We start from the raw sequence: 25690 nt of genomic DNA on the forward strand, positions 1-25690 counted from the left end.
TTTCGAAGAAACCATCATCAACTTTGTTTTTTATATGACACGAAAAAAAGTACACCCTGCATGACATTACAATAAAAAATGCCATGTCACGTATTTTTGGTGTCATATAAAAAAACTAAGTTGATGATGGTTTCTTTGAAACAAAACGTTGTAGGGATATTTTGTTAACGCCATTTTGTAGAGCTGAAGAAGTGGCAACGAGACAGTGCCTATATATGGTTTTTTCAAAACTATTCAAATAACTTCAGAAGAAAAATAAAAACCAAACCGCCAAATTTCGTTTCTTTTCCGAATATATCCAGAAGTAAACATAAATATATTGACATCTAATTATATTGACCCCTTAATTGCGCAACTTTTTGCTTATTCGACCTATTGATGTGTAACTCTTACGGTTACCGAGGATCACCATGCTGTTCCTCCTTATCTTAGGCACACTGTACTTATACATATTCAGTTTTCATTTTATGAAGTGAAATATTCATGGTAGATAAAGATTCAAACAGAAACATAACTTCTTCCATTGCACAAAGTGTGTATGACAGTGGGATCAGATGAATAACAATTCTTGAGATCTAAAACTTTCAATTGTGTTTGGTGTATCACTTCAAAAGCTTCAAAATGTTTACTATATTCCAAACATTTTAGTGCATTACAAATGAAACGAATATTCCCATCAAAAGCAGTTTTATCAACTATGATATGTTTGACATGAAATAAATATGGGATTTCATTCTGAACTTCATAAACCAACACTGATCCAACATTGTACTTCACCCCATTCAACTCATACCAATTAATTCCATGGAAATTCTCAAAACTAAAATTCAACCCTTTGGTGAAGTTTTTATCAAGTTCATAACATTTACCAAAGTTCTCAACTACATTGAACCCTCTGTTACTAATGAAACGGAATAAATTTTTCAGTTGATTTCTGAGAGCAAGACTAAGAGGTAAATTCTTCCTACTCCTTATATGATGTGCAGGTGATTTGAAATCTCTGTGCTTTCCTTCGAATCGTATACTCGAAATTATAGTAAGTGGGCCCATTTTCGCAACTACACGAGCATAATGCAGTAGGAAATGGTGTTTAGGCTTGAGGTTTGTATTAAAAAGGTTAATGAATAGTTCATGATGGGTTTCCACTAAAAATTTCAATAAATCAATTGATTCTTGCGTTAAACTAGAGCAAGTCACAATGGTGGTTATGTTGAGAAGTGTTAAATATAATTCCCATAATACATCATTTTCAGGAACTAAATCTCCAACAAAAAATCTAAAATTTTTAACTAGATTATGCATTTCGGATGCAGAAAATATAATGCATTTTTTGTTAAGATGTTCTTTAGTGATATGAGGAGGAATATTTTTTTCAGAAGATTCATACTGATAGTGCTGTATTCTATCATTGAGTATTCCCAATGAAAAATAATTTTTACTTATCATTCCATCTATCAAAAAAGCCATATCATATCTATGTACACCTTCAAAAAGATCATGCATAATGTCACAGGAAAAATTGTTATAAATGTGAAAATTTGGTAACACATTGAACACACATCTTTCCTTGATTCCAATATTATTCTTCAGGTTATCCTCGTAGTTTTTTACTATCCTCAAGTTATTTTCATTTTCCTTCAGCATAAAGTTCATTTCATTTTTAGTCGATGTACAGAATCTGCAATAATATGTGGAACTGAAACTTTCGTGTAAACCAAACATAGAATGTATCCCCAAATTGTCCCCCAAGAATGCAATAGTTGTGAAATATATTCGTTTTTTCTCAGATGAAATATTCACCTCGATTCCGTGCGATTCAAGATGTTTTAGATCTGTTATTAATTTTCTAAAAACAACGTCATTGCCAAATTGACCTCTTTCATTACTATTGAAAATTAAAGCCAAAAATATATTCTCCAAACGAGTGTAATACTCTGGAGGTATAGTGGGAATTGAGAAGTATATCGTTCCTATTTTGTAATTACCAGCTGTACTGCCTAATGGATTACCAGGTTCGAAGTCATCGAAGTACAGTACCAGAGGAAACAAATCATCTTTATGTTCATGTTCAATTTCATTCCAGACAGATCCATTCACACTATTCGATATAATTTTGTTATCAAGAAAATTTTTTAAACATTCATTCTTATAACAGTTTATTATTTTATAAACATGTGGCAATTCAAATAAATGTGTGAGTGTTTTATCCAATGGAATGTAATAGGCATATTTGCGTTTCAGATGTATGGAAATTTCACCTTTTTTTTTCTGCTGTTCAGGAACGATTCCAATTTGAATCTCTTCAGGTCTAATGAAAGTATTCAAATTTTGGAAGTATTGCATTCGTTTATACTCTGTTTTGAGTTCTGAAAAAGGGTTACATAGTAATTGAAAAACTATATTAATTTTTGTTCGGTGCTCTTCCAATTGTAACAAATCAAATACACAGTTCTTGGTTGCTCTCATTATCACTGAAATGAATTCGTCCATTTCTAAAACAATATCTTGTATATCATTTCTGGTCAAGGTTAACTTGTCATACAAATTTGCCAGGAAAAATTTTATCGATTCATTGAAAATCTTTTTGAATTGTTCAGTGTTATCAAGATTTTCACATTTATCAACAATTGGTGCTGATTCTGGAATATTCGAAGAAGTATTATCTTTAGCAATAAATAACTCATTGTCATCGACCAAAAATTTATTGTTACTGTTACCACATGATGTATTATCAGAATTTGAATGTTTTTTTTTTATGTGTTCTCTCAAATTATGTTTCTTGTTATAAACTCTTCCACATCTCGTAAAGGGACAACTGAAGTAGTTCATTATTTTGTGAAAAAATTCTATATGAAAAATATATTTCTTAAAGATTGCAAAATCTTTGCCACAAATATTGCACTTCATTTTTCAAAATCTTTACCACAAATATTACAGTTCATTTTAAATCAAATGCTCAAAAATAACAAATTCGATGTATCATTGCCTGGATATATGCAGAATATCTGATAAATAAGGAGGTACATTATCAAATTTGGTGTCAATATTGAAAACACATTTCTGAATCAACACCCATAAATATTCACATTGCGCTGGATATTTTATATCCAAAACATGAAATATTTTAAACAGGGTGTCGAAGCAAGGTACTATTGATTTAAAATGATAACGAATCTTATCAATGATGATATAAAAATTACTGGGACAGTCATAAGGCCCTTCAATCAAGATGAATGGTTGCAAAGTTGTTTTCTTTGCAGCTGCCTGATCTCTCAAGTTTTTGAGTTTCTCCTCAATTTCAGAGACACTCTGTAATGGAAAGTGTTCAATAAGTGGCAACAAAATCTAAAAATGATTTCAAAAGAATAAGGAAAATGGTGGCTACATACCGTAACATGCACAAGAAACCCCTCCTGGCATTCCACTGTAGAAAATTTCCAAGTTTTATTGTTGAGTTTCACTCTACCTCTCGGTGGAATCAATTGAGGTAGAAGCGAAATCTGTTTAATCAATTTGACATCTGCAAAATTATATATGTATATTATTATGAATTCGATAATTCTAAATACGCAGATATAAATTAACAGAAATAATTTTATCAACCAACAACTATTCAACAATGAAATATACAAGGTCTCAATTATTATATGAAATGTTTCTTCTTGAAAAATTCTTTCAAGAAAAAAAATTATAAATAATATGTCAATGTTTTCCATGTGGTTTGTGAAACTGTAAGTAGTTAAAACCTTGTAGTGTTATTATTATAAAAATGATAATTATTTGGACATTTCTTCTTACCATAATACTATTTTGGAAAATATCTCATGATCTTTTATATACACAGAGCAAGTAGGTAGTTTTGATTTTATGAAATTATATTATTGGACCATATTTGACATGTCAATGTTAGATATGGCAACACTGTTACCACGAAATGAGTTTCATACATTATAAATTTTCAATTCATAATTATTCCTAGGTATTTTAGGAATGTATTATAGGTCATATAGTTCAAAATACCCTGATAAACTAACATTAGGAGAAGGTAGCCTATGACTGACTATAGTCGAGTAAAAATACGGGAAATTTAGAAAAATAGACTGAATTCTATTTTCATTTCTGGCCAGACTCGGTATTTTTGATAAACTAACCTGTATTTTCGGTAGATTCAATTTCTTCTATCAAGCTCACCAACAGTTTGTCTACTGCAATATTTTTCTTATATTCCAGAACTGACTCAAAAAATGGTTCCCATTTGACATAAAAGCTCATACTCGACGAGGGGTAAAGTCTCTCAAAATCTTTGGCAATCTGAAATTTGTTACTATGTTGAATAAAATAGTTTCACAGTAACCTTTATGAAAATACCAAATTTGTATAGGTCTCTCAATTGGGTGAAAGTTACACCTAACTCACCAATGAAATGCCTCTGGGATCAGTCAAAACTGACCAAAGTTTTAAGAATTCTGCGGCTGACTCACACTTTTGCTCTCTTCTTTTGTCATACAGCAGATCCCATTTATTTTCCACGGTGGTCCATGGATCTGAATTATGTAATAGCCATATGTAGTTTTGGTCGTCTTGAAGTTCTGCTGGATAAGGTAAAAAGCATACACAATATTATTAGATGTTGATAATAACAAGTATGGGTACCTACTATTTTGAGGAACTTACCTGCAACTGTATCTGTCGCCTCCTTTTCGGGAATATTTTCAGTGGAATTCCAAGAAGACTTCCTTTTTCGTGACTTCAAAGTTATTGCATCGTCACATTTATATATAATGTTTCGGCATTTATCCACCAATCGCCCTTTTGCCACAATTGATTTTCCTGTTACAGAGTGTCGTTTCTTTATAGCAGGAATATAGTATATTCCAGTTGTTTCTGTTGGAAAGAGTTGGACAATTTTAGCAGCTAATATAGTATACTCGTCATGACTAAGTCTTCTGAAAATATACAAGAATACAAACTATAAGGTACAACCACTGCCATAAAAGATGTTTGTATATAAAAAACCCAGTAGCAGGAAATCTACATTGTCTTTATAAAGTATTTTATGGTGACAGTAAATTAAAATAAATGACATACTGCTTTATGATGTGGTTATATAAGTGTTTCATAATAATGTCCACCAAACGAGTTCTTCTTGTTCCATCCAATTGTTTTTTTGTTTCATAATACTTGAGAACACTATTGCCCATTGGTGATGTTTGGAGAATTGTTTTCAGGTCGAAATCGCTGAACTTAGGCCGAATGATCAAGTCCAAATTATCACCAAAGTATTCATCAACGTGAAAAGAACTGTCGGCAGGAAGGGAAGAAGGTTCAGTTGAGCAATGGCTTATAGTGCTTGTCGTCTGGATGTCACTAAATTCATTGATAATTTGGATCAACTCGTGAGGTTTAGGACTTTTATTGATTATATTTTCCGCGATATTTTCTTTCTGAAAGAAAAAAACCACTTCCACACCATAATATTTCAAACCCGAACCCAACTTACTTGAGAAACAATGTAGTCATGTATCTTTTTTTTAATCATAATACGCTGCCCTATGAGAGGAACTAATTCTTTTAAATATTCCTCAGTAAGGAAAGGTAAATCCTCAACTGTTACTTTGTTATCTGAAATAATATTGCATTAATAAGTGAGTTATGTGAAATGTAAGTAAGCTTCAATTATCGAGTAGATTATTGATTTTTCTGAAAATCTTGGTCTTATTGAAATATGTGCATCTCAAGCTATAGTTTGAGAATTATTGGGAAATATTGTGTCCATCGTATCCCTCAAAAAAATCTAAAAACCACTGTATATTTGATTCATCTCGAACATCAACTGAAAAGTAGGTTCTTGAACTCTACTTGTTCCTAGTAGATCATATTTTTTATTGCATAAAGTGGTTCCGTCATCAGTAATTACGAAAACTAATCCTAAAATCCTATGAAATCAACTTTTACTGTAAACAAATGAAAAGCTGAATTCCTGTGTGATTTTCTGATTTTAAAACTCGAAAAATATAAGTATGGATTTTTGCATGAAATAAAGAATCCCTTTAGATACTTCTAGTAAAATTTTCAGAAAAATAACACTGCCACATCATCTTAGAGTCTCAGATCACAAAATGCATCCCGAAAATGAGCTGCAAATTTCTGAAATTATGGAAAATAAATGTAGGGAAATGAAAAAATAAAATTTTTAAAATAGCGAAAATAAACTTTAAAGTCATACCTACAATATCTCGGAAATATAATATATTCCGAGATATTTTCATAAGAAACCTATTGTAACCTCCTCTAACCGGAAGAACAGATACACTTTTTAATATTTATTCTTATATGTACAAAGTGTCCAATTTTAGATACTTTTGCATGATATCTCAGTTGTCTTTGGAGATAGAAAGCTGCGGTCTTCACATTACTGCTCTACTTTTTTTTTAAATATTGCTGACAACAGAACTTCCATAGCTCTCCCTATTTTTTGAGAAAAAGGGCGAAATTGAATTTCCAACTTTTAGTAGAACACGTCCTGTATCTTGGTCACATTCAAACCTGTCGGTTTTATTTCCATTAACGTTTGAATTCAGAAAATTGAATAAAAATATTTTTTTCAATGAAACACCCTGTATATTTCTCTATATTTCTAAAAGGATTATTTCAAGTCCATTAAAATTACATAATAGTTGATATTTCACTTCGTTTTAATGGGTGTATAATAACATGTGGATAATTGAATAAATCTAGGTACTGCTCATTTTGTTGAATTTGGCATTATTCAAAATATTCAAGTGGTTTTACAAGTTCTGCTTCAAACACAGTTTGATTAATTTTATAAAACATCATCTATTATATACCAGGCATGGACGCAATGATATAAATAATGAGGTATACCTAGATCAAGTAACAAATCATCAATTAAAAAAATATTCCTTTCATTCGGTATATATAGGTACTAAAGACTTCAAACAAGCCACACAATGTTTAATTACAGATTATTTCCGGGTAATTTCTTGTAATAGGTACTTACCGAGGAATTTTGATATGATTATATCATCAGCCTTCCACAAATTCAGAAGTTGTTGGATATCCATGCCCACGTTTTCATAACACAACACTATTTACTCGGTTTATTCTGTGATATAGTGGCGATTAGAAACGATACAGCAAAAAATAGAAAACCGGCTTCTGTCTGATGCCTCAACGTCTCTTAACTCAAGACCTGATTTGGATTTATGGCGTGACTTGACGAAGGTCACTGGCAGATTCGCGGTTAGCAAGTCACATGATAAATAATAAACGTTGCCAAGTGTATTTTTCATCGCTAGCCTATCGGAAATTCAAGAGAAGTGATATGTCCTCTGATAGCTGAATTATTAATATGAACTTATAACTGAATATGATCTCAGAGTTTCTATGATATTGTTGTTGCCATTGCCAAATGTGTACATCATGACAAATAATTCCCTATAGTTGAATTTATTATAGGAATTTGATGAATTAGCTTTCAATTTAAATAGTTTGAAGAAATATAAATATTTTGATGTAACCGCAAATTCAGAAGGGGAAAAATATCTCAAATATGAATAAAATTATAACAAATTGTCATTCAAAATACTTACTTAACTATAGGTACCTCATAGGTACAATCTCTGGCGCTGCCATCATCTTAATTTGAATTCCAAATTGCGTAAATTTTGAAATGAGGTCTTTTTATATAATATCATGTGCTTTATTATGCGTAACTGCAGTTTAATTGAACCTTTTTTGAGATTTGGTACGCCTTGAATTTTGTCGAAATAACCATTTTAAGTAGGTACACATAAAATTAATTCGAAAGAATTTTTGTCTACTTTCTCACGTATACCTATTATAGATATCAAACACTGAAAAATATTATGCTGCTTATTCTCATTTCCCAATTTATACAGCAGATTGTAATAGAAGTTGTCGACAGCTTCGGTCACCGTTTTTTTTCAAGTTGGCCTTTTTGCTTTTCCTATGAATTTATTGAAATCAATCGGTCTTTGTGGCATCACCGCCTAGCTACCAATTCTCAAGAAACCAGCATTATTGAAATGAGAAAATGATAATGTCAAATGGTTATGATGATTTACTTACTACAATAAATTTTCACTTCCAAAATAAAGATAAAAAAGTCAACGGTAATAATCAAAAATTTAGAGTTACTTGCCAATGTTTCAAACATAATTGAAAGTTCACCTTGCAACTGAAAAACTTGTTTTCAAGAATTTTCTGTAAATGTGATACCGAACATTATCTAAAAGACCAAGAAGGAAGCATATTTTTTGAATTGAAGAAATACATATTTGACTTATTCTATATGAAGGAAAGAAAGTATTCTCTCGAAATATTACGTTTATCAATTCGAATAAATTGTCAACATAAACCTGAAAAAACTATTTCTTTTTATTCAAAACAATGCATTTTTCTGTTCTGGTTTTGAGAAAAAAGAGGTATAGAATCAAGATATTGGGATTATTGATTGGAACAAATTAATAGTATCAACTTGAAGAAACTATTTCTTCATTTGAAACCAATGCATATGATTATTCTTTCATCGAGGAAACATAATTGTTGAATCAAAAAATTACCTTTTTCTAATTCAAACAAATGGTAATGTCAACCTGACAAAATTATGTTTTTTCATTCAAAACAACGCAAATTCATATACTTGCACCAAGAAATAGAGTATTGAAACAAAATATTATGTTTTTTTGAATGAACAAAAGCGTTAATATCAAGTTGAATAATTCATACTTTCATTTTTATAATGGCATGCTTGGCTTAAGTATATATTTCAAAAAAATTATCCTCTCCTCTTATGAAAAACAACTGTTTTGTGGCAAAAAAATATGCTTAATTCAAAGGAGAAATTTACTTGAATTTTCAAAGAAATGACTCTTCTCAATTTGAGAACTTTTTTTTTTGTGTGTATTGGGTTGATTGTTGTAAATCAAAACTTCAGTATAAAATACAGATTTCTTAGTTTAAGGTTGCCTAGTTGGCGAATTATGAAGTGTGTCAATCGAATGAAATTCTAATGTTTTTCTTTATTGATGACAGAATCTAAGAACAAACATATTTGCTAGTTATAGTAGATTATCTGGAACATACAAATGGAAAGTAGGCTCCAAAAAAGGTTATTTGAATATACATTTGATACTTTGGTTTTGCAAAGATTTCAGTGGAAGTAATTGTTTTCCTACAGATGCAAATCAAAACTTGATGTGGTTCAACAATTATTTTCCTTTGTGGATTTCCAGTGGAACTGGAGGCATATACTATTCGTAAAGTTCAATTTCATCAAATTAAATTCATAATGAAAGTCTGCATATTAATGACTCCACTCTATATGGTCTATAACAATTTATTTTATGATTTTCGTTATATGTTCATTACTTCAATCTTACATAATGAATAATAGAAAAACATACCTTCTTTGGTCAATTGGAAATCGAAAAAAAAAAGAATGTCGACATCACCCTGCAAATTACAGCAACCTACAGCTCGACACTTGCTCATTTTGGAACTAGACACACATTTTTCACGAATATAAAACCACCACTTACAACGACTCATACTCTGTAATAATAGCCCATACCTCAACTTGGCTCGCTTGGTAAATGCATCAGATTCAGTCGGTTGCGCTGTAGGTCGACTGAGCATAAAATTCGAGGTGGGGAATCTTGACCCAAAAATATGGCGGAGAGTGAACTTACTTGTGTTTACTTCTATACGGTGGTTTGGGCTATTTTCTAGGAAGTTTTTTTATTTATTTGATTTGAATAATTGATGACTGAGGTTAGATAACATTTGAACTGACTTAATCTCTTTACATATACGATAGGTGGCACAGTGTCTCCTCAAAATGCGTTGTAGTTTAACCAATTGTCCAAGACTGTTTCGGGCTGTTTGAGATATTTTGCTTGCATGCATCATGTCTTGCGCAGTTTCCAAACAGTTTTGGATGTTAGAATCTGTTCAAAAATATGTCTAAAATCTGTTTTTCCGTTAATCAGCTGTCGCCCCCATACGAACGACAACTCTCAGAAGTTGAGAAACTTGTACGAGCTAAGGACTAACGAGGTCTTACCTTTTAACGTGTGATTCCTAACACGGGCCAGAATAAACCTATAAAGACCACTCTATGTAGGGAAGGATTTAATTCGATTTACGTGTGAGTAGAAGTGTGGTTCGAAAACATGTGCGCAAATAATCCTTCTTTCTTTTTTCGATAATTTTTTTATCCTTAATAGGAAATGGAATTTTCTCAAGCGCGACAATTGAAAATAGGGAGGATACCTTGCATCTTGTTGAAACCCTCCACCATATATGAGCTCTCCACCCTACTTGCCCTCGGGCAAATAGACCACGCTGTGGGGTCATATGGATAATTAACTTCTTCAATGAATAAAGCTTACTATACTTGTTTATTAATCAAAAAGGTTGCAGTGGCCTTGGAGCCCCTGGTGGGACAACGAATGTACGCAAGCTATTTCTAAAAAGGAACAAGTCATAACAACCTTGAAAAACCACTCAACGATATAAATTACGTAGAAGCTTAAAGAATATCAGCTAAAACGAAACGATTTAAAAGAAAAAGAAAAAAAGACTTTAAGAATTTTTGTTCGACTCTAAATCGCAATCCAATCTTACATACGTATGGAACATATTCAGAAGTTTTTCTGATGAAATGCTTGAGAAATATGATTCAAATTATGCACCAGATGCGCGGATAGCCACCCAGCTTCTCGAGCAACATCCATTATATAATGTAAATCTAGCATTTTAACTGTCTTCTGACAAACAAAGAATCGAAATCTTTTTCTTTAGCAGAATTCGACAACGGTTTGAAATATTAAAAAGTAACTGCTTCGAGAAGAGATGGAATACCCTGTGCAACTTAAGCTATCACTGCTCCAAACCTATAATGACATTTCAGAAGGTGACACATTACCTGAAACATGGAACGAATTTTGGCATATTGCCATAAAAAACCTTCAGTGGAAGGAACAGAAATAAATGCATGCCGTATATTAGCTTTATCCAATCCAGACTGGAATGATATCGTGAACATGATGAAATTGTATCGAGCCATCAATAAGGTTTCCGTAACCTTCCAGCGGTCGCGCAAATGTGGTGGATACGCGAGTAATGGATTTAGTACAATAACTATCAACTAGGTAGCGCTGCGTTCGGGCCTTCCTGGCTATTCTTTCTCCATTACTGAAGCGACCTTCCAGTGCCCACATAACCTATCAAGCGATACCACGCTTCTGACAATTTTGCATTCGTATTTCAGATATACGCGAGTTACGTCGAAACAGATATCAAGAAACGTGACTTATCTACAGGAGCCCGAGACTTTGCAAACTCATTATATTTCAAATCTTGTAATAATTGTCTTAATAAAGATTTATTCTTTGTACTGCTCTCGAAGAGAATAAACGCTTTTTGAATCTCATGTGAAATCGATTTTCTTTTTAAAAACTAAGTTCTCAATTTCCAATACATAATTCGCGCGACTGTTTCGTAAGTTTTTGTCACATCTGCTTTTTTCTTTATCGTTTAATTATTCTAATTGTATTATTGATGAGATATTACTATTTCATGCATTTTTTGTGTTGAAAACTTTCTACGTGATATGAGAGTTCTGTATATTTCATATACACGTGACCGCTCGTGACAACTAATTCCTTTTTGTTCATTTTATTTTAGAAATGGCGTATAAGAGGCAGATTTTCAATCTCAATGATCGCACGGATATTGAAGCTGTCACAAATTTGTTCTTTACTGACACGGATGACGATTTAGTTATAGATGATAGCGATACAGATGAATGAGAACATGTTTCGGAACGTGATAACGATTCCGAGTCTGAATTGAGCGGTGAAAGCAATGCCGAAGACGAATTAGACGGTTCCAACGAGGCTTAAATAGCTCACTTAAAAAACATGGAAAAGTTTTCGACTCATGGATTTGGCAAAAAAACCCAAACAAAAAAGTAAGCGACCACCTCGCAATATATTACTCCATCTCCCTGGAGTCATTGGACCTAAGAATCTCACGGACATCGTTGATATTTGGAAGTGCCTGAGTGCCTCCTATGATTGAGAGCATTGTGAACTTCACAACGTCTGCAAGACCTAACTATTCTCGTCCAAGAGATGCCAGAGATACAGGTAAAATAGAAATAACAGCCCTTTTGGGTTTGCTCTATTTGGCTGGCATCTTGAGTTAATTGAGTTAACCTTGAAGAACTATGGAGAATGAATGATTTCAAACAGTGATGAGTTTGAAAATATTTCTTTTTTGAATGAGAGCATTACATTTTGATGACATATATACGAGTATAGAACGAAAAAGAATGGATCGCTTGGCTACGTTAAGGAAATTTTCGAGGAGTTTGGGATCAAAATTTATGCCATGGTTGACGCTCGCATCTTTTACACTATTAAAATATACGCAGTAACAAACCACGAGACGTGGTAAAAAGGTTGGCAACGCCTTTATTTAATACGGGGAGAACACTGACAACTGGTTTTCGGATTTAGATTTGATAAAAGACCTTGATGAGAATAATTGCCTTTGTAGGAACGCTGAAAAAAAAATTAAGCCCAACTTCCCAATGAATTTAAATTTACAAAAAAGCGTGAGCTCAATACCAGTATTTTTGGTTTTAGGAAGGACACGACTCTTGTTTCTTACGTGCCTAAGTGCTATAAAAATGTTATATTAATTTCAAGCATAGAAGATGACGCAGCAATCGACGCGGATACAGGTGACCGAGAGAAACCTGAGATAATAACATTCTATAACCTCACAAAAGGAGGTGTTGATACAGTAGACTAGCTTTGTGCCAGAAACACCAGACGATGGCCGTTAGTAGTATTTTTTTTTCATCTTAAATGTAGCCGCGATCAACAGTTACATAATCTATTACACCAATAATAAAGAAAATATACTACGACTATTTTCAAATACTCTTGTGAGAGGAAACGTCGAACAAAGAACTCAATACTATCTGCAAAACGAGCTCAAAGAAAAAATTTCAAAAATAAAAGCAGAAAAGCAGAATGTATCTAGACAATAGATGAGGCAACAGCAAGTAAAAGAAGATGTGAACCTTGTCAAAATGATAAACGTACAAGGATCACGCGGTTCAGCTGTGAAATTTGTCAGAAATTCATCTGTATGGAACATTCAAAGCACATCTGTCAAGATTGCAAAGCTGCGATACAGTAATATGTGTAGTATGCAACATCTAGGAGACATCATCTTTGGGTTTTATGTCACAGATTTTGTTTATGATGAAATTCAATAAAAATTGTTAAGAAATACAGTGTCTATCAATCTTTCACCAAATATTACGAAATTTCTTTACCTGCATCTTAAAACAACTAATTAGCCATTAGCCTATCTAATAAATACACGCGACCTTTATTGTTGGTATAAATACCGCGCACGTTGGAAGGGTGAAAGACTAAGTGCGATAAACTGTACCTTTTTTTTGACTACATATGTACAAATAGCATTTAATTTAAATCAAAGCGTGGTGGCAGCATTATTAGATATCAAAGGAGCATACGATAATGTTAACATCAGCATATTATATAATTACCTTCTGCAATATGGAATGGAAACAGATTTAGCAAATTTGATATTTATGATGGCCTTCTATTTAGTCCGGTCTGAAAACGTTAAAATGGACATTAATATGTTTGGCATAATCATGTCGCTGGAATTGCAATCCCCGCTTCTCGAAAGCTTGGAATCCTCAGAGCGCCTTAAGGATTTTCCTGTAGTGCTTGTGTTTCGTCCATTAAAAAAAAGGTCTATCACGTCGACGACCTGAGTCCAATTCTCATATCGATAAATTTTTTTCAATTTAATTTCCCTCAGCTGCCGATGACCACGTGATTGGTACGCGACATGGGGGCTCAGGGGTGAAGTCCTAAGAAGACCTGAGGAGAAAGGCGGCATCACAAGGGGGCCCACGCTCTTTGAATCTCTCCGATACTCATTCCATCCTTCTCTGCATCGATTACGTCAAACGTTTCTCTCTTCCACCCACTAAAGTATGTCTCTCTGAAACACTAACGACGTACGACCTTGAAGTGGTCCAGAATCGGTGTTGTTCATCTACTGATTTGAATTACCCGCTGTACACGCAATAGCTTCTGATTGATCGACTGGATGACGGCAAAAGTGGAGGAGTCTAAGACCCAATTCACACAGAAAGGACGTCTGACAGAGGCGAGGCGCAGACCTTTGTTCCTTCCGCGTCTCTGCCAGACGTCCGTGTGAATTGGGCCTGAGGTCGTAAAAACGCCAACTTGGAAAATTTCGAAAAACTGAATATCTGATTTTTAGTTTTTTTTCGGATATTTCTGGAAATACTCGGAATTTTTCAAGTTTTATAACAGTATTTCATTGGGCACAAAAAACACAACTGTGTCCCTTCGTCGTATCTCCTGTAGTTTAGGAGACCCCGGAAACCCCAGGTCGAATTTGAATTACCCTGTATAGCAATTATAGCATACCAAATATTTCTCATTATATATTATGTACTTACTTACAATTAAATTTTTGATAAGAGAAAACAAACAAATATAGGTATATTTATTGTAATGATTTTATTCTTCTGCAAGTAATACATTTTGATTTGGGGGTGCTGGGCCATCAATGTGAATTGGATCCTCTGGTCTGTTATAATGTTCTAAACATCTCTGAAGAGTTTCGTCTGCACATTTCTTTGAAAGGTTCACCTGAAATTGTAATAATTTTCCATCACAGTTTGGAAAACGCATTTTTTGATAAATACCCACCTTTATTTCGTTTGAATTGATTACATCATGTTGAACGATTGTGATACTGTTTCGTGGTGAGTTTGGGCCCTCTAAAGTATATACACCCATGGTTTATCAACTTTCACTTGAAAGTACGTACATAAATAAATAATGAATATATGGCGATTATTATCTTATGAGGTAAATCGACAACAAGGGGAATATATCTGAAATCTAAATTATTGTGGATTGATAAGATAAATCTTTCTAGTTTTGTCAATAAACATCAGGGTCGTGTTTTAGGTTTTCAGAAAGTTATTACAATTGCATACATAAAGTAGAAAACATTTACAGGATTTTTTGGTACAAATAGAAAACATTAGATGTAACATAATTGTTAATTGGTTGTTAGCCTTAGCTAAATCGATTACAATAAATCAATTACTTTTCTTGAGAGTGTGAAACTCATCCCGGAAAATCAGATTTCCGACAAGAACGCAATACTATGTCGCACCTAGTCAGACAGGTCCATACGGGGTGAACACGATCATTTGAAGTCCAATGTCCAAGTCAAAGTCCATATATATATATATATATATATATATATATATATATATATATATATATATATATATATATATATATATATATATATATCCATATATATCCATATATATATCCATACGGGGTGAACACGATCATTTGAAGTCCAATGTCCAAAGCCAAAGTCTATATATATATATATATATATATATATATATATATATATATATATATATATATATATATATATATATATATATATATATATATATATATATATATGCGAGCGCTTCCGACAGCTGGTCGTGCTATCATCATCTAGGCTCTACTCAAACTGAACGTGTCACCCATGCCTCCCTCCCGGGTTGAGTGCCATGAAGTAAAAACTTCGCCCCACAAAATAATTTTTGTGGGGAAAATTTAATACTCCACTCCATCCACCCCCGCTCTCCGAGCGGTCCTCAACTTATTGATGGGCACTTCAGCAAGATTGACATCTGACCTCTTTTGGTCGAAAGTCAGCGTTTAGGTGCTATTACTTTCTGATCGGGTTATTTTATCTTGACTATTCCTAACTGAATTTTTGCATGGGGGGCCCTCATGAACTGCCTGGCAATGGTTTCCGTCATGATTTCGCAGAATCCTGTTCTTCGATCAGGGTCATGTTCAGTTAATTGGTGTACCATATTTGCACTTGCTGTTCTTCTGGAATGAACGGATGTTCTGGGGGCTTTTTGTTATGTACACTATCGGTAGTTGTGAATCTGGATACAAGTCCCCTCAAATATTTTCTACAGACTATTCCGAAAACGTTCAGTGAAAATCCTTTCGGTCTCGTGAAAGTTACGCGTGGCACCGTAAATAAAAATCACAACAATTTTTTCTTCCGATGGATGAGAATTGACCATTTTAGAGATTGTTGACGTGGTACCTTTCTACTAGTAAAACCGATAATTAAATGAGACTATTCTAACTGAACAATGATTTCATTTACCTTTTTTGTCCCAGATGGCGCCCACTCGCCATCTTGAAAGTTTCATCTGTCAATTTCACTTCAAGAGATAAAGTATTCATGTATTCATTTCATTATTCCAAATTTCAATTTTTTGAGTTGACCCGTTTAAAAAATAAAAGGGGGGACATTGAAGAAATGCACTGTATACAATTATATTTAATGCCACGCAGAAAACTGAAGTAAAACCATCAGGCACCTATGCAACGTCTTCCATTTGGAAGATTCGTCGCCAGTAACTTCCCATATATGAAAAGCAGACATCAATTTCATTTGGTCGGGGCGATCACCGATAGACCAGTTCCGGAGTACTAACTCCTCGTCATTACCGGGACAGTAATTTAAAACGGAGTGAATCGTCTGAATATCCTGAAAAAACAGCTTGACGATCATCTTCATTTCATTCAGGATTTGGAGACCAGCTCCCCTACCCTTTTGGCTGATCATTGGCCTTGAGATGGACCAATGGGTACATGACTGATGGATGACGGCATGAAGTCCTTAGACATCAGTGCCGCCCTTCACGGGATACCCCTACCTGGCTGGGGTGGGATGGATGAAAAAGTTATTCATCCTTTAACGGGGGACATGAGGGCCTCATTCGATAGAGTGTCGGGGCCTTCTATATCGGGAGGGGTCGTCTACAGCATAATCTGTGGCTTCCCTAACTAACCCTGAAAAAACAAAATCAATTCCAACTAGTCATAAGCTGTGCCTGCAGTTGATTCAGTGGGGAGCACAACTGCGCCATCTGCAGATAAAGTCTGGAAGCACCTCCACAAGTACATACCCGGGGTGGAATTGATTTTATTTGTTCGGGATATTTAGACAGTTCACTACATTTGAAATGACCCACCCGGCACTGAAGAGGAGCAGTGCTTCAAAACCGGTCTGTCGGTGGTCATATCGATCAAATGAAATTAATTTCAGCTTTTCATATATAAGAAGTTATTTGTCACGTGGTTGGCTTTCATTTTTGTCGGCAACATGCAGCTTGGACGGCCGTTCTCTTCACAGGAACTCACGAATCTGATGAATAATAGTATACGGATAAACAAATGATATAATTCCAGAAAACGGCTCACTTGCCGGAAAACTATGGTAAATATTGATATACGAATGATAATAAGTTTAACGAATCCTTGCGCTAGGATAGACAAGTGCAGTTTTTTCTCATAATGCTATCTTCTCGTGAAGAGTGAAATATTATTTGTCATTGTAAATTCTCACAATTAGACACAAAATAATGTTTAATAGAAGAGGAGACTGAACAGACCTGTAACCTGAAATGACAATTTCATCTAAAAAAAATGTTCTAGAATGCGGAACGCTGTATCAGCTGATAACAGGTCGAGTATAAACACTCTTACATGTTTTAACTGAAATTACCCTGGTAAAGCCATCTTTCAAAATAACAGAGGATTAAGTGTCATTATTGAATTCGATCCAACCATTTTCTCTTCAGCCATGAAGTATTTAAATACTTCATGTGCCATCTATTTAAAAATGACTGATGCATTTTCTGCAACAACTTCCAGCGTAACAATCAATTCTATTCAATATCTGGTATTTCGGTATTAGAAGGTATGAGTGGTGGAGTAAGAGCCTGCAAGTCCTGCGTATCTAAGCTCAATTCGCATAGAAGGCGAGAGTTTAACACAGTTTTTATTTATACAATAACTCTACAATAACTGCCGCTCTTCGAAGGTGAGAGCTGGTTCGAGTGAGATTTGATAGACTTTATTCAGAATTCCCAAAGTTCACTGTAGTTGGAAAATTTTGGACAATCTATATGCAATGTGATTCGGTCCTGAAGAGCGGCAGATTCTGTAGTAGATGATAGATACTTTGGGCACTTACAAAATTTAACCTGGAATCAAAGTAAATATCTGAGCATCTTCCTCTTCGGAAAATCAAATGCAGCAAAAACGCGTCTATGAATAGGGTCCAATGTCGACCCGAGGCAAGTTTTAGGATAGAGCGAGATCTAATTATGGCGCTCCCCTTACTCGTGTGTGCACGTGTAAGCATGGTCTACGGAACTGAGAAGACCTTAGTCTATGTCTAATTTCTTAATTGATAACATCCATACTCTTGGCAATGCACGTTTTACTGTACTCTGCCGAACTCTAAAAACCTGATTCGGTCCCCACCGGGACAGGCACAAAGTATATGCTCTGCTGTTTCATCATTAATGAGGTAGTCGGATAGTCAAGGTGTAAGATTTCCACCTTAATTCCCGCGACAACCTTCCCATATGAGGATTTTTGCACGTCAGCTACACCTGACGATGCCCTAGATTCAACCGTGCAGGGCTTTTTGCCTCTGGTATTGGTGAATCATCACTTGAGCGCAAACGTTTGTTAACCTGATCATGGGGGGTTTGTTTCTCCACCTAAGGCAGATTCTACGTACTCCGCTCAAGAATTTGGTGCAAGGCGGTTTCATAAGATACCCCGCTCTTGAGGAGACGACTCAGTCGTTTCCTGGCTGCACCACCAAACCTTTTTTAAAGGTTCAGTTATTGGATCAGGAGTTGGAGAGTTGAGAAGCTCTCGCTCCTGATCTAAATTTACAGGGAGGTCAGTTGGAGTCGTAAGCTCGACATCCATCTCCTCTGTAGGGGGTAATATAACCAGCAGGGTTAACTGCCCGGTACTGACAATGCCTAATAGGCTGAAACAGCTGTCTATCGGTGGCTCTTCAAGACATTATTTGTCTGTTATTTTTGTAAATCCTATGTAGATATGGTGTTATTTGGTATCGAGAGAAATTATAAATACACGAAAAAACTATTCAGAACTATTATTCTACCTATATATTACATTATATATATATATATATATATATATATATATATATATATATATATATATATATATATTCAATGAAATAGATCAACATAAATAACACTATATAGAAGTTAATGAAACATTTTCATGAACTATAAAATATCACATATAACAAAAAAGTATAGTATATACACTTCAAGCGCTTACTGCAACTATGTTTTCGACATGGGAATCTGGTTCGTTTTCCATCTCATTGTAAACGTTGGTAGTACTTTTAAATTCCAATATCAGAACAATGCTGAAAAAATGATTATGTTAGATTCCTATATTCTACATTGACATCAAACATACAGTTACCCCCGAAATACCAGGGATAACTGCTAGTAAATGTCAAAGATACCAAATTTTCCAAAAACATCAAAAAGTAGTATCAATCAATATTTTTACTTTATTTTAATTTCCGTGAGTGCACTGATACCAATCCATGTGATCATTGTGATTACTTCTTACGAATCCTTCAGTAGTTTAATCAACTGATATATTCATTTCATTGCTTTACTTCACTGGCTACGCACACTTTCCTACTCTCCACAATTTCGTTGCAATTCATACAATTATGAATTAATCCAGCAATTTCTTTCGGGGCCATTCAAGTATTACATAAGCACTATAGGGGGCAGGGGGTCTTTGGTTTGCTTATTTTTGATGAAATGGGGGCTTGGGGGTCAAGTCTACATGGTGATCACGTCATCCTCAGTTATTTACTTTTTACACATATGTCAACCCACACATTGTCTATGTTTGAAAAATGAAAACTGTATACAACAATGTTTACGTAAGCATGGGAGGGGGAGGTTTGCTTACTTTTGCTGACAAGGGGGTGGGGGTAAATAATTGTAATAAATATGCTTATGTAATACTTGAATGGCCCCTTCCACAAATTCCATACTACTTCCAATCCTTCCAACCATTTTGCGAATCAACGCGACGTTCAATACTTCCTCCAGTATAATCTATCGTTGTTTCTTGAACACTCTCGAAGACCGATCTTGACTACACAATTCTGTAGTTCGCTAAACTTTCGAACTTTTCAGTTCATTACTAAACCCAAATGATTAAATCGTGAATTTATTGTATTAACTTTCGGGCTCTCTTTTCATCTCTCTTATCGACTGATACTTATATCTATTCCATATTCTGTGATGAACGACATTTTTGACTTTGGCCTTGGCCTTGACGTGTGTCATTTTCCATTAACTCAAGTATGAGTAGCAAGCAAACGATACTTAATACTGATTAAGTCTTTCCCTACAGAAAAAAAACTATTTGAAAAAAATATGTTTTTCCGTTAACCATCTGTCGCACCCCTACGAACGACAACCCTCAGAAGTAGAAACTTGTGCGAGCTAAGGATTAACGAGGTCTTACCTTTTAACGTGTGATTCCTAACACGGTTTGGACGATAGCAAGTGAAAATCGATCGTTCAGACTGGGGCTTGAACCACCGATCAACACGGCTGTCAATTCGAGTGAGTGAACAAAGCACCCACGTCGAACCGCCTGGCTCCAGCTAATACATTTGCAGAATAATACGTGGCGGTACATCAAAGAGTTTGTGCCTATCAGTTCGAGGTCAACACAGTCATGAAAATATGTTTTATGATAAATTATGGTTAACAATGAGGGCGAGTTCAGAAAAACTGTGAACCTTGAGTTGATGTCCTAGCTCAACAATTATGGACATACAGGATTGCCTACTTACATATATCGCCACGTTAAACAAGCGCCGAGCAGATGTAACGTAACACTAGTGACACTTTTAGTAGTTGCCGTAAGACTGTGTGTTATTTTAACAGTTTTTGAGGATTATTTTCGGACAGTATTACATTTTTTTTTGTTTATTTTGATTGAATTTTTATTTAACTATACCAATTAAGTTTCTGAAACATTGAAATTACTTACAAAATTCACATTTTTTGTAAGTAATTGTCTAACCATTCAATAACCTTGTGATTTTTAGTTAAAATGCCTTGTCGTATTTGTGCAGTGTCAACTTGCAAAAGCAATCAGTGGACTTTAAAGAAAAGTGGTGTTACTTGGTGTTGCTGATGTAATATTTCACTCTTTTCCTATTGCTAAGGATATGGTTTCCACAACTTTGCAAAAAGAATGAATTTGTTGCTGCAAATGAGGGGATAAATTCACTCTCAAAATGACTTTGTTTGTTCCAAACATTTTACAGAAAATGATTATGAACGAGACCTTGAAAATGAGTTGTTAGGTAAAAAACTTATTTTATTAATTTACTGTTTAAAATAAATATGTTTTTTTATAGGTTTGCCTTTGCGTCGTAAATAAAAAAAACTGCTGTACCTAATTATCCAACAATTAGATAGAGGGAAGTTTTACAGAATACAAGTCGCAATATTAGAGCCTTACAGAGAAAACACAATGAAACTATCAGTATGTCACTTGAATCAAATTTGGATAATTTAAAGCCATCCACATCTCAAAGTTGCTCTTCTCCTCATAATATTGTATTTCCTCAACCTCAAGCTGATCAACAAAATATACAAGTAGAACATGAACTTGGTCCCTTTGTTGACATGGTGGATATTGATTATAAAGCAAAATATGAGCTCTTGCTTAGAGAGCATTACATTTTAAAACTTCCCTGTAGAAACAAAACAAATAATTTGAAAAATCTTGCCAATTATTACAAAAATAAGTACTTCAAATGTTATGCAAAGCCAACTTCCAAAACAAATATTGCTGAAAACATATTAAAATTTATTCTTACTGAAAATCAGACTGATTTGCTTTCAAATAAAAAGAAGAGTCTTCATTGGACGCAAGATGAGATAGCTACAGCATTTACTATAAGATATTATAACAAAAAATGTTATTTGTATTTCAGAAATAGTTTAAACTATCCTCTACGAGCACTGTCAAGTTTAAGACTTTGGGCAGCAATGTTGGATATGAGTTAAGGCGTGTTAAAACATGTTTTAATGATGATGAAATCAGCTGAAGACGATTTCACTGGCTTTGAGAAAACAATTGTTCTACAATTTGATGAAATAAAAGTTAAATCTGTTCAAGAATATTACGTAACAAATGATGAAATTATGGGACCCCACAGTTACATGAAAGTTGTACAAGCTCGTGGGCTCTTTTCTAAGTGGAAGCAGCCAGTCTATATTACATTTTTTCAAAAAATTACAAGGGAAATATTGCTAAATAGTATTTCTCAAGTGCACAAAATTAAGTATAATGTGGTGACATGTGTAAATGACTGTGGAGGTGGCAATATTGGATTATGGAAAGAATTGGGAGTTGATCATAATAAAACCTTCTTTCTTCATCCTGGCACTGATAAAAATGTTTATATGTTTGCTGATGCTCCACATATTTTAAAGCTCATGCGTAATTGGTTACTTGACAAAGGTTTCATTTTGTATGGAAATATAAAAATTACCAAAGAGCCCCTTCAGGCACTCATTGGTTTAACAAATGATTTAACAAAGTTAATCCCTGCTGGAAAATCGATCAATCTCACCTTGATTGTGAGAAAAGTCAAAGGCAGAATATGAAAATGGCTGCTAAACATTTATCACATACTGTAGCGAAAGCACTTTTATGGTACAAGCCATCTCAAAACATTAAAGAAAATGAGAATTTGGCAGAATTTATTGAATATATTAATAATTGGTTTGACATTTTTAATAGACATGCCAAAACTGGAACTCTTCCATTCAAAAGTGCATGGCACACATTTACAGATGCAAGAAGACCACCTAACAAAAATTGTTGATCAAATATTTTCAATTCAATGCGACCAATTGTAAAAGTGGATTGCAAATTTTTCAAAAGGGCATGATAATGTCTATAAATTCATTCGAATTGATTTTTAAGGATATGAAAGATTTGTTTAATATTGATTATATATGCACCCATAAAGAAAACCAAGGTAGACTTGAAAATGTTTTTTCTCAAATTAGAAGCCGTGGTCCAAATGAACATCTAGGCTGCAGTAAATACTGAAGAACCGACAATAGAAGAATATGCTACTCCACAAGTCATGAAAAAGGTGTAAATTAACGCAGACACGATTTTAGAGCAGACAATAGGACCAAATTGCAGTAGCTCATTTTCATCTAGTAGTTCTGATATTTCTACTAACATTCCTTCAATTTCAAATACAAATATTCCAGAAATAACAGAGGACTCTTTAGAATATATTGCTGGATACTTTGCTAAAAAGCATAAAAATGATCTACCTGGTTTGGCCATTATACTTATAAAATAAAAGCAGAGTTCATAATTGTAATATACCTTCTTGGGTCCAGCAACTTACATTGGAAGGTCTTATTAAACCCACAGATTAATTGGTTAGAAAAAATTAAGAAGTGGAACAAGCTTTTCGAAAAACATCATTTAAATGGATTTAGAAAAGGGTCAGGGGTTGTAAAAGCTCTTTAAAAAAAACTGCAAAAAGGGAAGGTTTTTCTTTAAATATTATTTTTGAATTTTGTAAACTGAGAACAATTATCAGAATGAAATATAATAACTTAAAGGCCGACGAAAATAGGTCACTTAAAAGAAAACATTTAAACAATTCTGATGACAGAAAAAAAATCGAAAATTAAATAAATTAATACATTAGTCCTTTAAATTTATTTTTCTACATTCATGCAAAAAAAATTAATTCAAATATATTTAGTGGATAAAGTAGTTCCTTTTTGCTCTAATGAAGTAGTATAATTATTAAATTGTAGATTTATCAATTTCATCATTTATGGAACAAAGTTTAAGTTAAATCATTCTATCTGAATTTTCTCATTTTCCTAATAAAAAATAAAAACCGTATCATGTATTTTCTGTCAGATGAATAAAAAAAGTTGTTACACCTATAAACAATTCGTTACTTATATATATTTTTAATTATTAAGCGTTTATTATAAAAGATGGAACAAAAAGTTATAAAACAATTTTTTAGATAATACATCTAAAACAAATTTCATTACAAAATTTTTGTGGGAGTTACAGTTTTCACGAAAATAATGAAAAACTGATGAAACCTCTTACTTTTAAAAAGGGCAAAATAGCTCGCCCTATCATCCACAAAAGAAAAAAATGTTACTTAGTATTGATCCATTTATATCAAGTATTTAATCCTTTATAAAAATAACATTTTAATAAAGAATGCACATGGAATTTGTTAATTTCAATTCAAAAGTGCAGTACCGAATCAATTCAGGGTCACCACTGTTACGTCACGAGATCACGTGACGTGTCTAACAAAATCGCAAAAGTAAGCAATGCTGTATGTCCATAATCGTTGGTCCTAGCTGACCGCATTGTTGACAAGATTGTTAGGTTCGCGATTTCGCAAATAGCGATAAACAATTTGTTACAAAATGTTACAAACACATGATAAAATTTTTGAAAATGTTTTGATTTTTTCTTAAGGACGAGCACTACAGGAAAATCCTTGAGGAGCTCTCAGAGCGGTGCCTGTGCGAAAAAGTAGCGAGTCACATTGGATTCGAATCGCTGGACATTAAATCCATTCGGAAAAACGTTCTCAGGAAGTTTATTCCACATAATACCAATGCTCTTGAACAAAAAAGTTTGCAATTATAAGTAGGAGATCACATAAGTGCAGTTTTATACAGTATGTAGTAATACCGTATTGATTGGTTCAAAAACAATTACAAATGAATAGTTATAATTGTATCGGAAAAATACGAACCGCCCCTATTACTTTGTATATTAGACCACCCTGTATATATCTACAGTCGATTAGACTGCAGGGTGATCGAGGCATATTACACATTGACGTGGAGCATGTCGAATCTCAAAAATCACAAAATGAAATGATTTAAGAAGCACTGATACTAGAGCCACTTCGATAACAGTGTTTCATATAGATACAATATATTCAGAATAGAAATGGAAATACGTAATCCTATATCCAAAAATACCTCTTCCGAGGGTTGTTTGCAAAAATCTGAAATGAAACTGAACACGAGTATGTATCCATCTCAATCAAAAATTGTGTATCTTTAAAAGCGACAAATTCAACGTATCAAAATAACATATACCTGATAATAATATCAATTGAGATCTACCTACCCAATCATGAAGATGTTGAAGGTATAAAAACCCGCGCTGACAAAATAAAACAATCCTGGTTTTGTATTTATAGTGTTATTGAAAATATACGTGTATAAGGGGGAAGCGAATAATCCCACAATGAACTCACAAATCATCATTATGGAAAATATTTTTCCAACTTCTTCCCTCTCCACTAACTTTGATATAAGGGTTCGTATCATCGGACTCGTCACTCCATTGATACTTTTAGCGAAAGCACCTATAATAAAACAAATATGAACAATTATAAACAGTAACAAAAGGAAAATGAACTGTTAAAACCACCAGATACAGTGGATTTGTTGTTTTGTAAAAAATAAGTTTCAGTGTAGAAATGTATTCCTTTTTTAAATCGTGTCATCTTAGCTTTTTCCACAATA

At 33.8% G+C, this 25690-nt stretch overlaps 2 protein-coding genes and 1 long non-coding RNA gene across 7 annotated transcripts in view; all 3 read right to left on the bottom strand.

Annotated features, from left to right (window-relative positions):
- Positions 1–1523: 1523 nt before the first annotated feature.
- LOC141484897 (uncharacterized) lies at positions 1524–8715 on the bottom strand. Of its 3 annotated transcripts, none has more exons than XM_074180536.1 (8): positions 7022–8358; positions 5501–5622; positions 5089–5444; positions 4675–4946; positions 4417–4592; positions 4152–4311; positions 3390–3520; positions 1524–1678 (listed from the first exon to the last, which is right to left on the bottom strand). In XM_074180536.1, exons 1-8 carry the CDS (start codon positions 7083–7085, stop codon positions 1661–1663), a joined length of 1299 nt encoding a protein of 432 aa, XP_074036637.1. In that variant the 5' UTR covers positions 7086–8358; the 3' UTR covers positions 1524–1660. The 3 variants fall into 3 exon arrangements, with proteins under 3 accessions (XP_074036637.1, XP_074036636.1, XP_074036634.1); XM_074180535.1 differs by lacking the exon at positions 1524–1678 and adding an exon at positions 2680–3309 and having other exon boundaries at positions 4417–4589; positions 7022–8715; XM_074180533.1 differs by lacking the exon at positions 1524–1678 and adding an exon at positions 2680–3309 and having other exon boundaries at positions 7022–8359.
- Positions 8716–14632: 5917 nt separating this feature from the next.
- LOC111514103 (uncharacterized) lies at positions 14633–15378 on the bottom strand. The gene is made up of 2 exons (XR_002723314.2): positions 14844–15378; positions 14633–14783 (listed from the first exon to the last, which is right to left on the bottom strand). It is a non-coding gene; the product is annotated as an uncharacterized lncRNA (long non-coding RNA).
- Positions 15379–19226: 3848 nt separating this feature from the next.
- Positions 19227–25690, bottom strand: part of LOC111514101 (probable peptidoglycan muropeptide transporter SLC46) — a 52213-nt gene continuing 45749 nt past the window's right edge. The window contains exons 6-7 of one of the 3 annotated variants that reach the window (XM_074180538.1): positions 25290–25530; positions 19227–19449 (exon numbers count right to left, since the gene is read on the bottom strand). In XM_074180538.1, the coding sequence (XP_074036639.1) occupies positions 19347–19449; positions 25290–25530 (344 nt within the window). In that variant the 3' untranslated portion in view covers positions 19227–19346. The remainder of the gene's footprint in view (positions 19450–25289; positions 25531–25690) is intronic. The other 2 variants (XM_074180539.1, XM_074180540.1) reach the window with 2 other exon arrangements.

Source organism: Leptinotarsa decemlineata, unplaced genomic scaffold, assembly GCF_025532065.1.
Source record: "Leptinotarsa decemlineata unplaced genomic scaffold, Ldec_3_MD MMD2_tig00026299_RagTag_RagTag, whole genome shotgun sequence".
Taxonomy (NCBI): domain Eukaryota; kingdom Metazoa; phylum Arthropoda; class Insecta; order Coleoptera; family Chrysomelidae; genus Leptinotarsa; species Leptinotarsa decemlineata.

Coding starts and splice junctions, on each gene's coding strand:
- LOC141484897 (XM_074180533.1), bottom strand. CDS start 7,085: ATGGATATCCAACAACTTCTGAATTTGTGGAAGGCTGATGATATAATC. Junction 4,593..4,674: donor GGCGACAGATACAGTTGCAG/GTAAGTTCCTCA, acceptor TACCTTATCCAG/CAGAACTTCAAGACGACCAA. Junction 3,521..4,151: donor TGAATCTACCGAAAATACAG/GTTAGTTTATCA, acceptor ATAATTTTGCAG/ATGTCAAATTGATTAAACAG.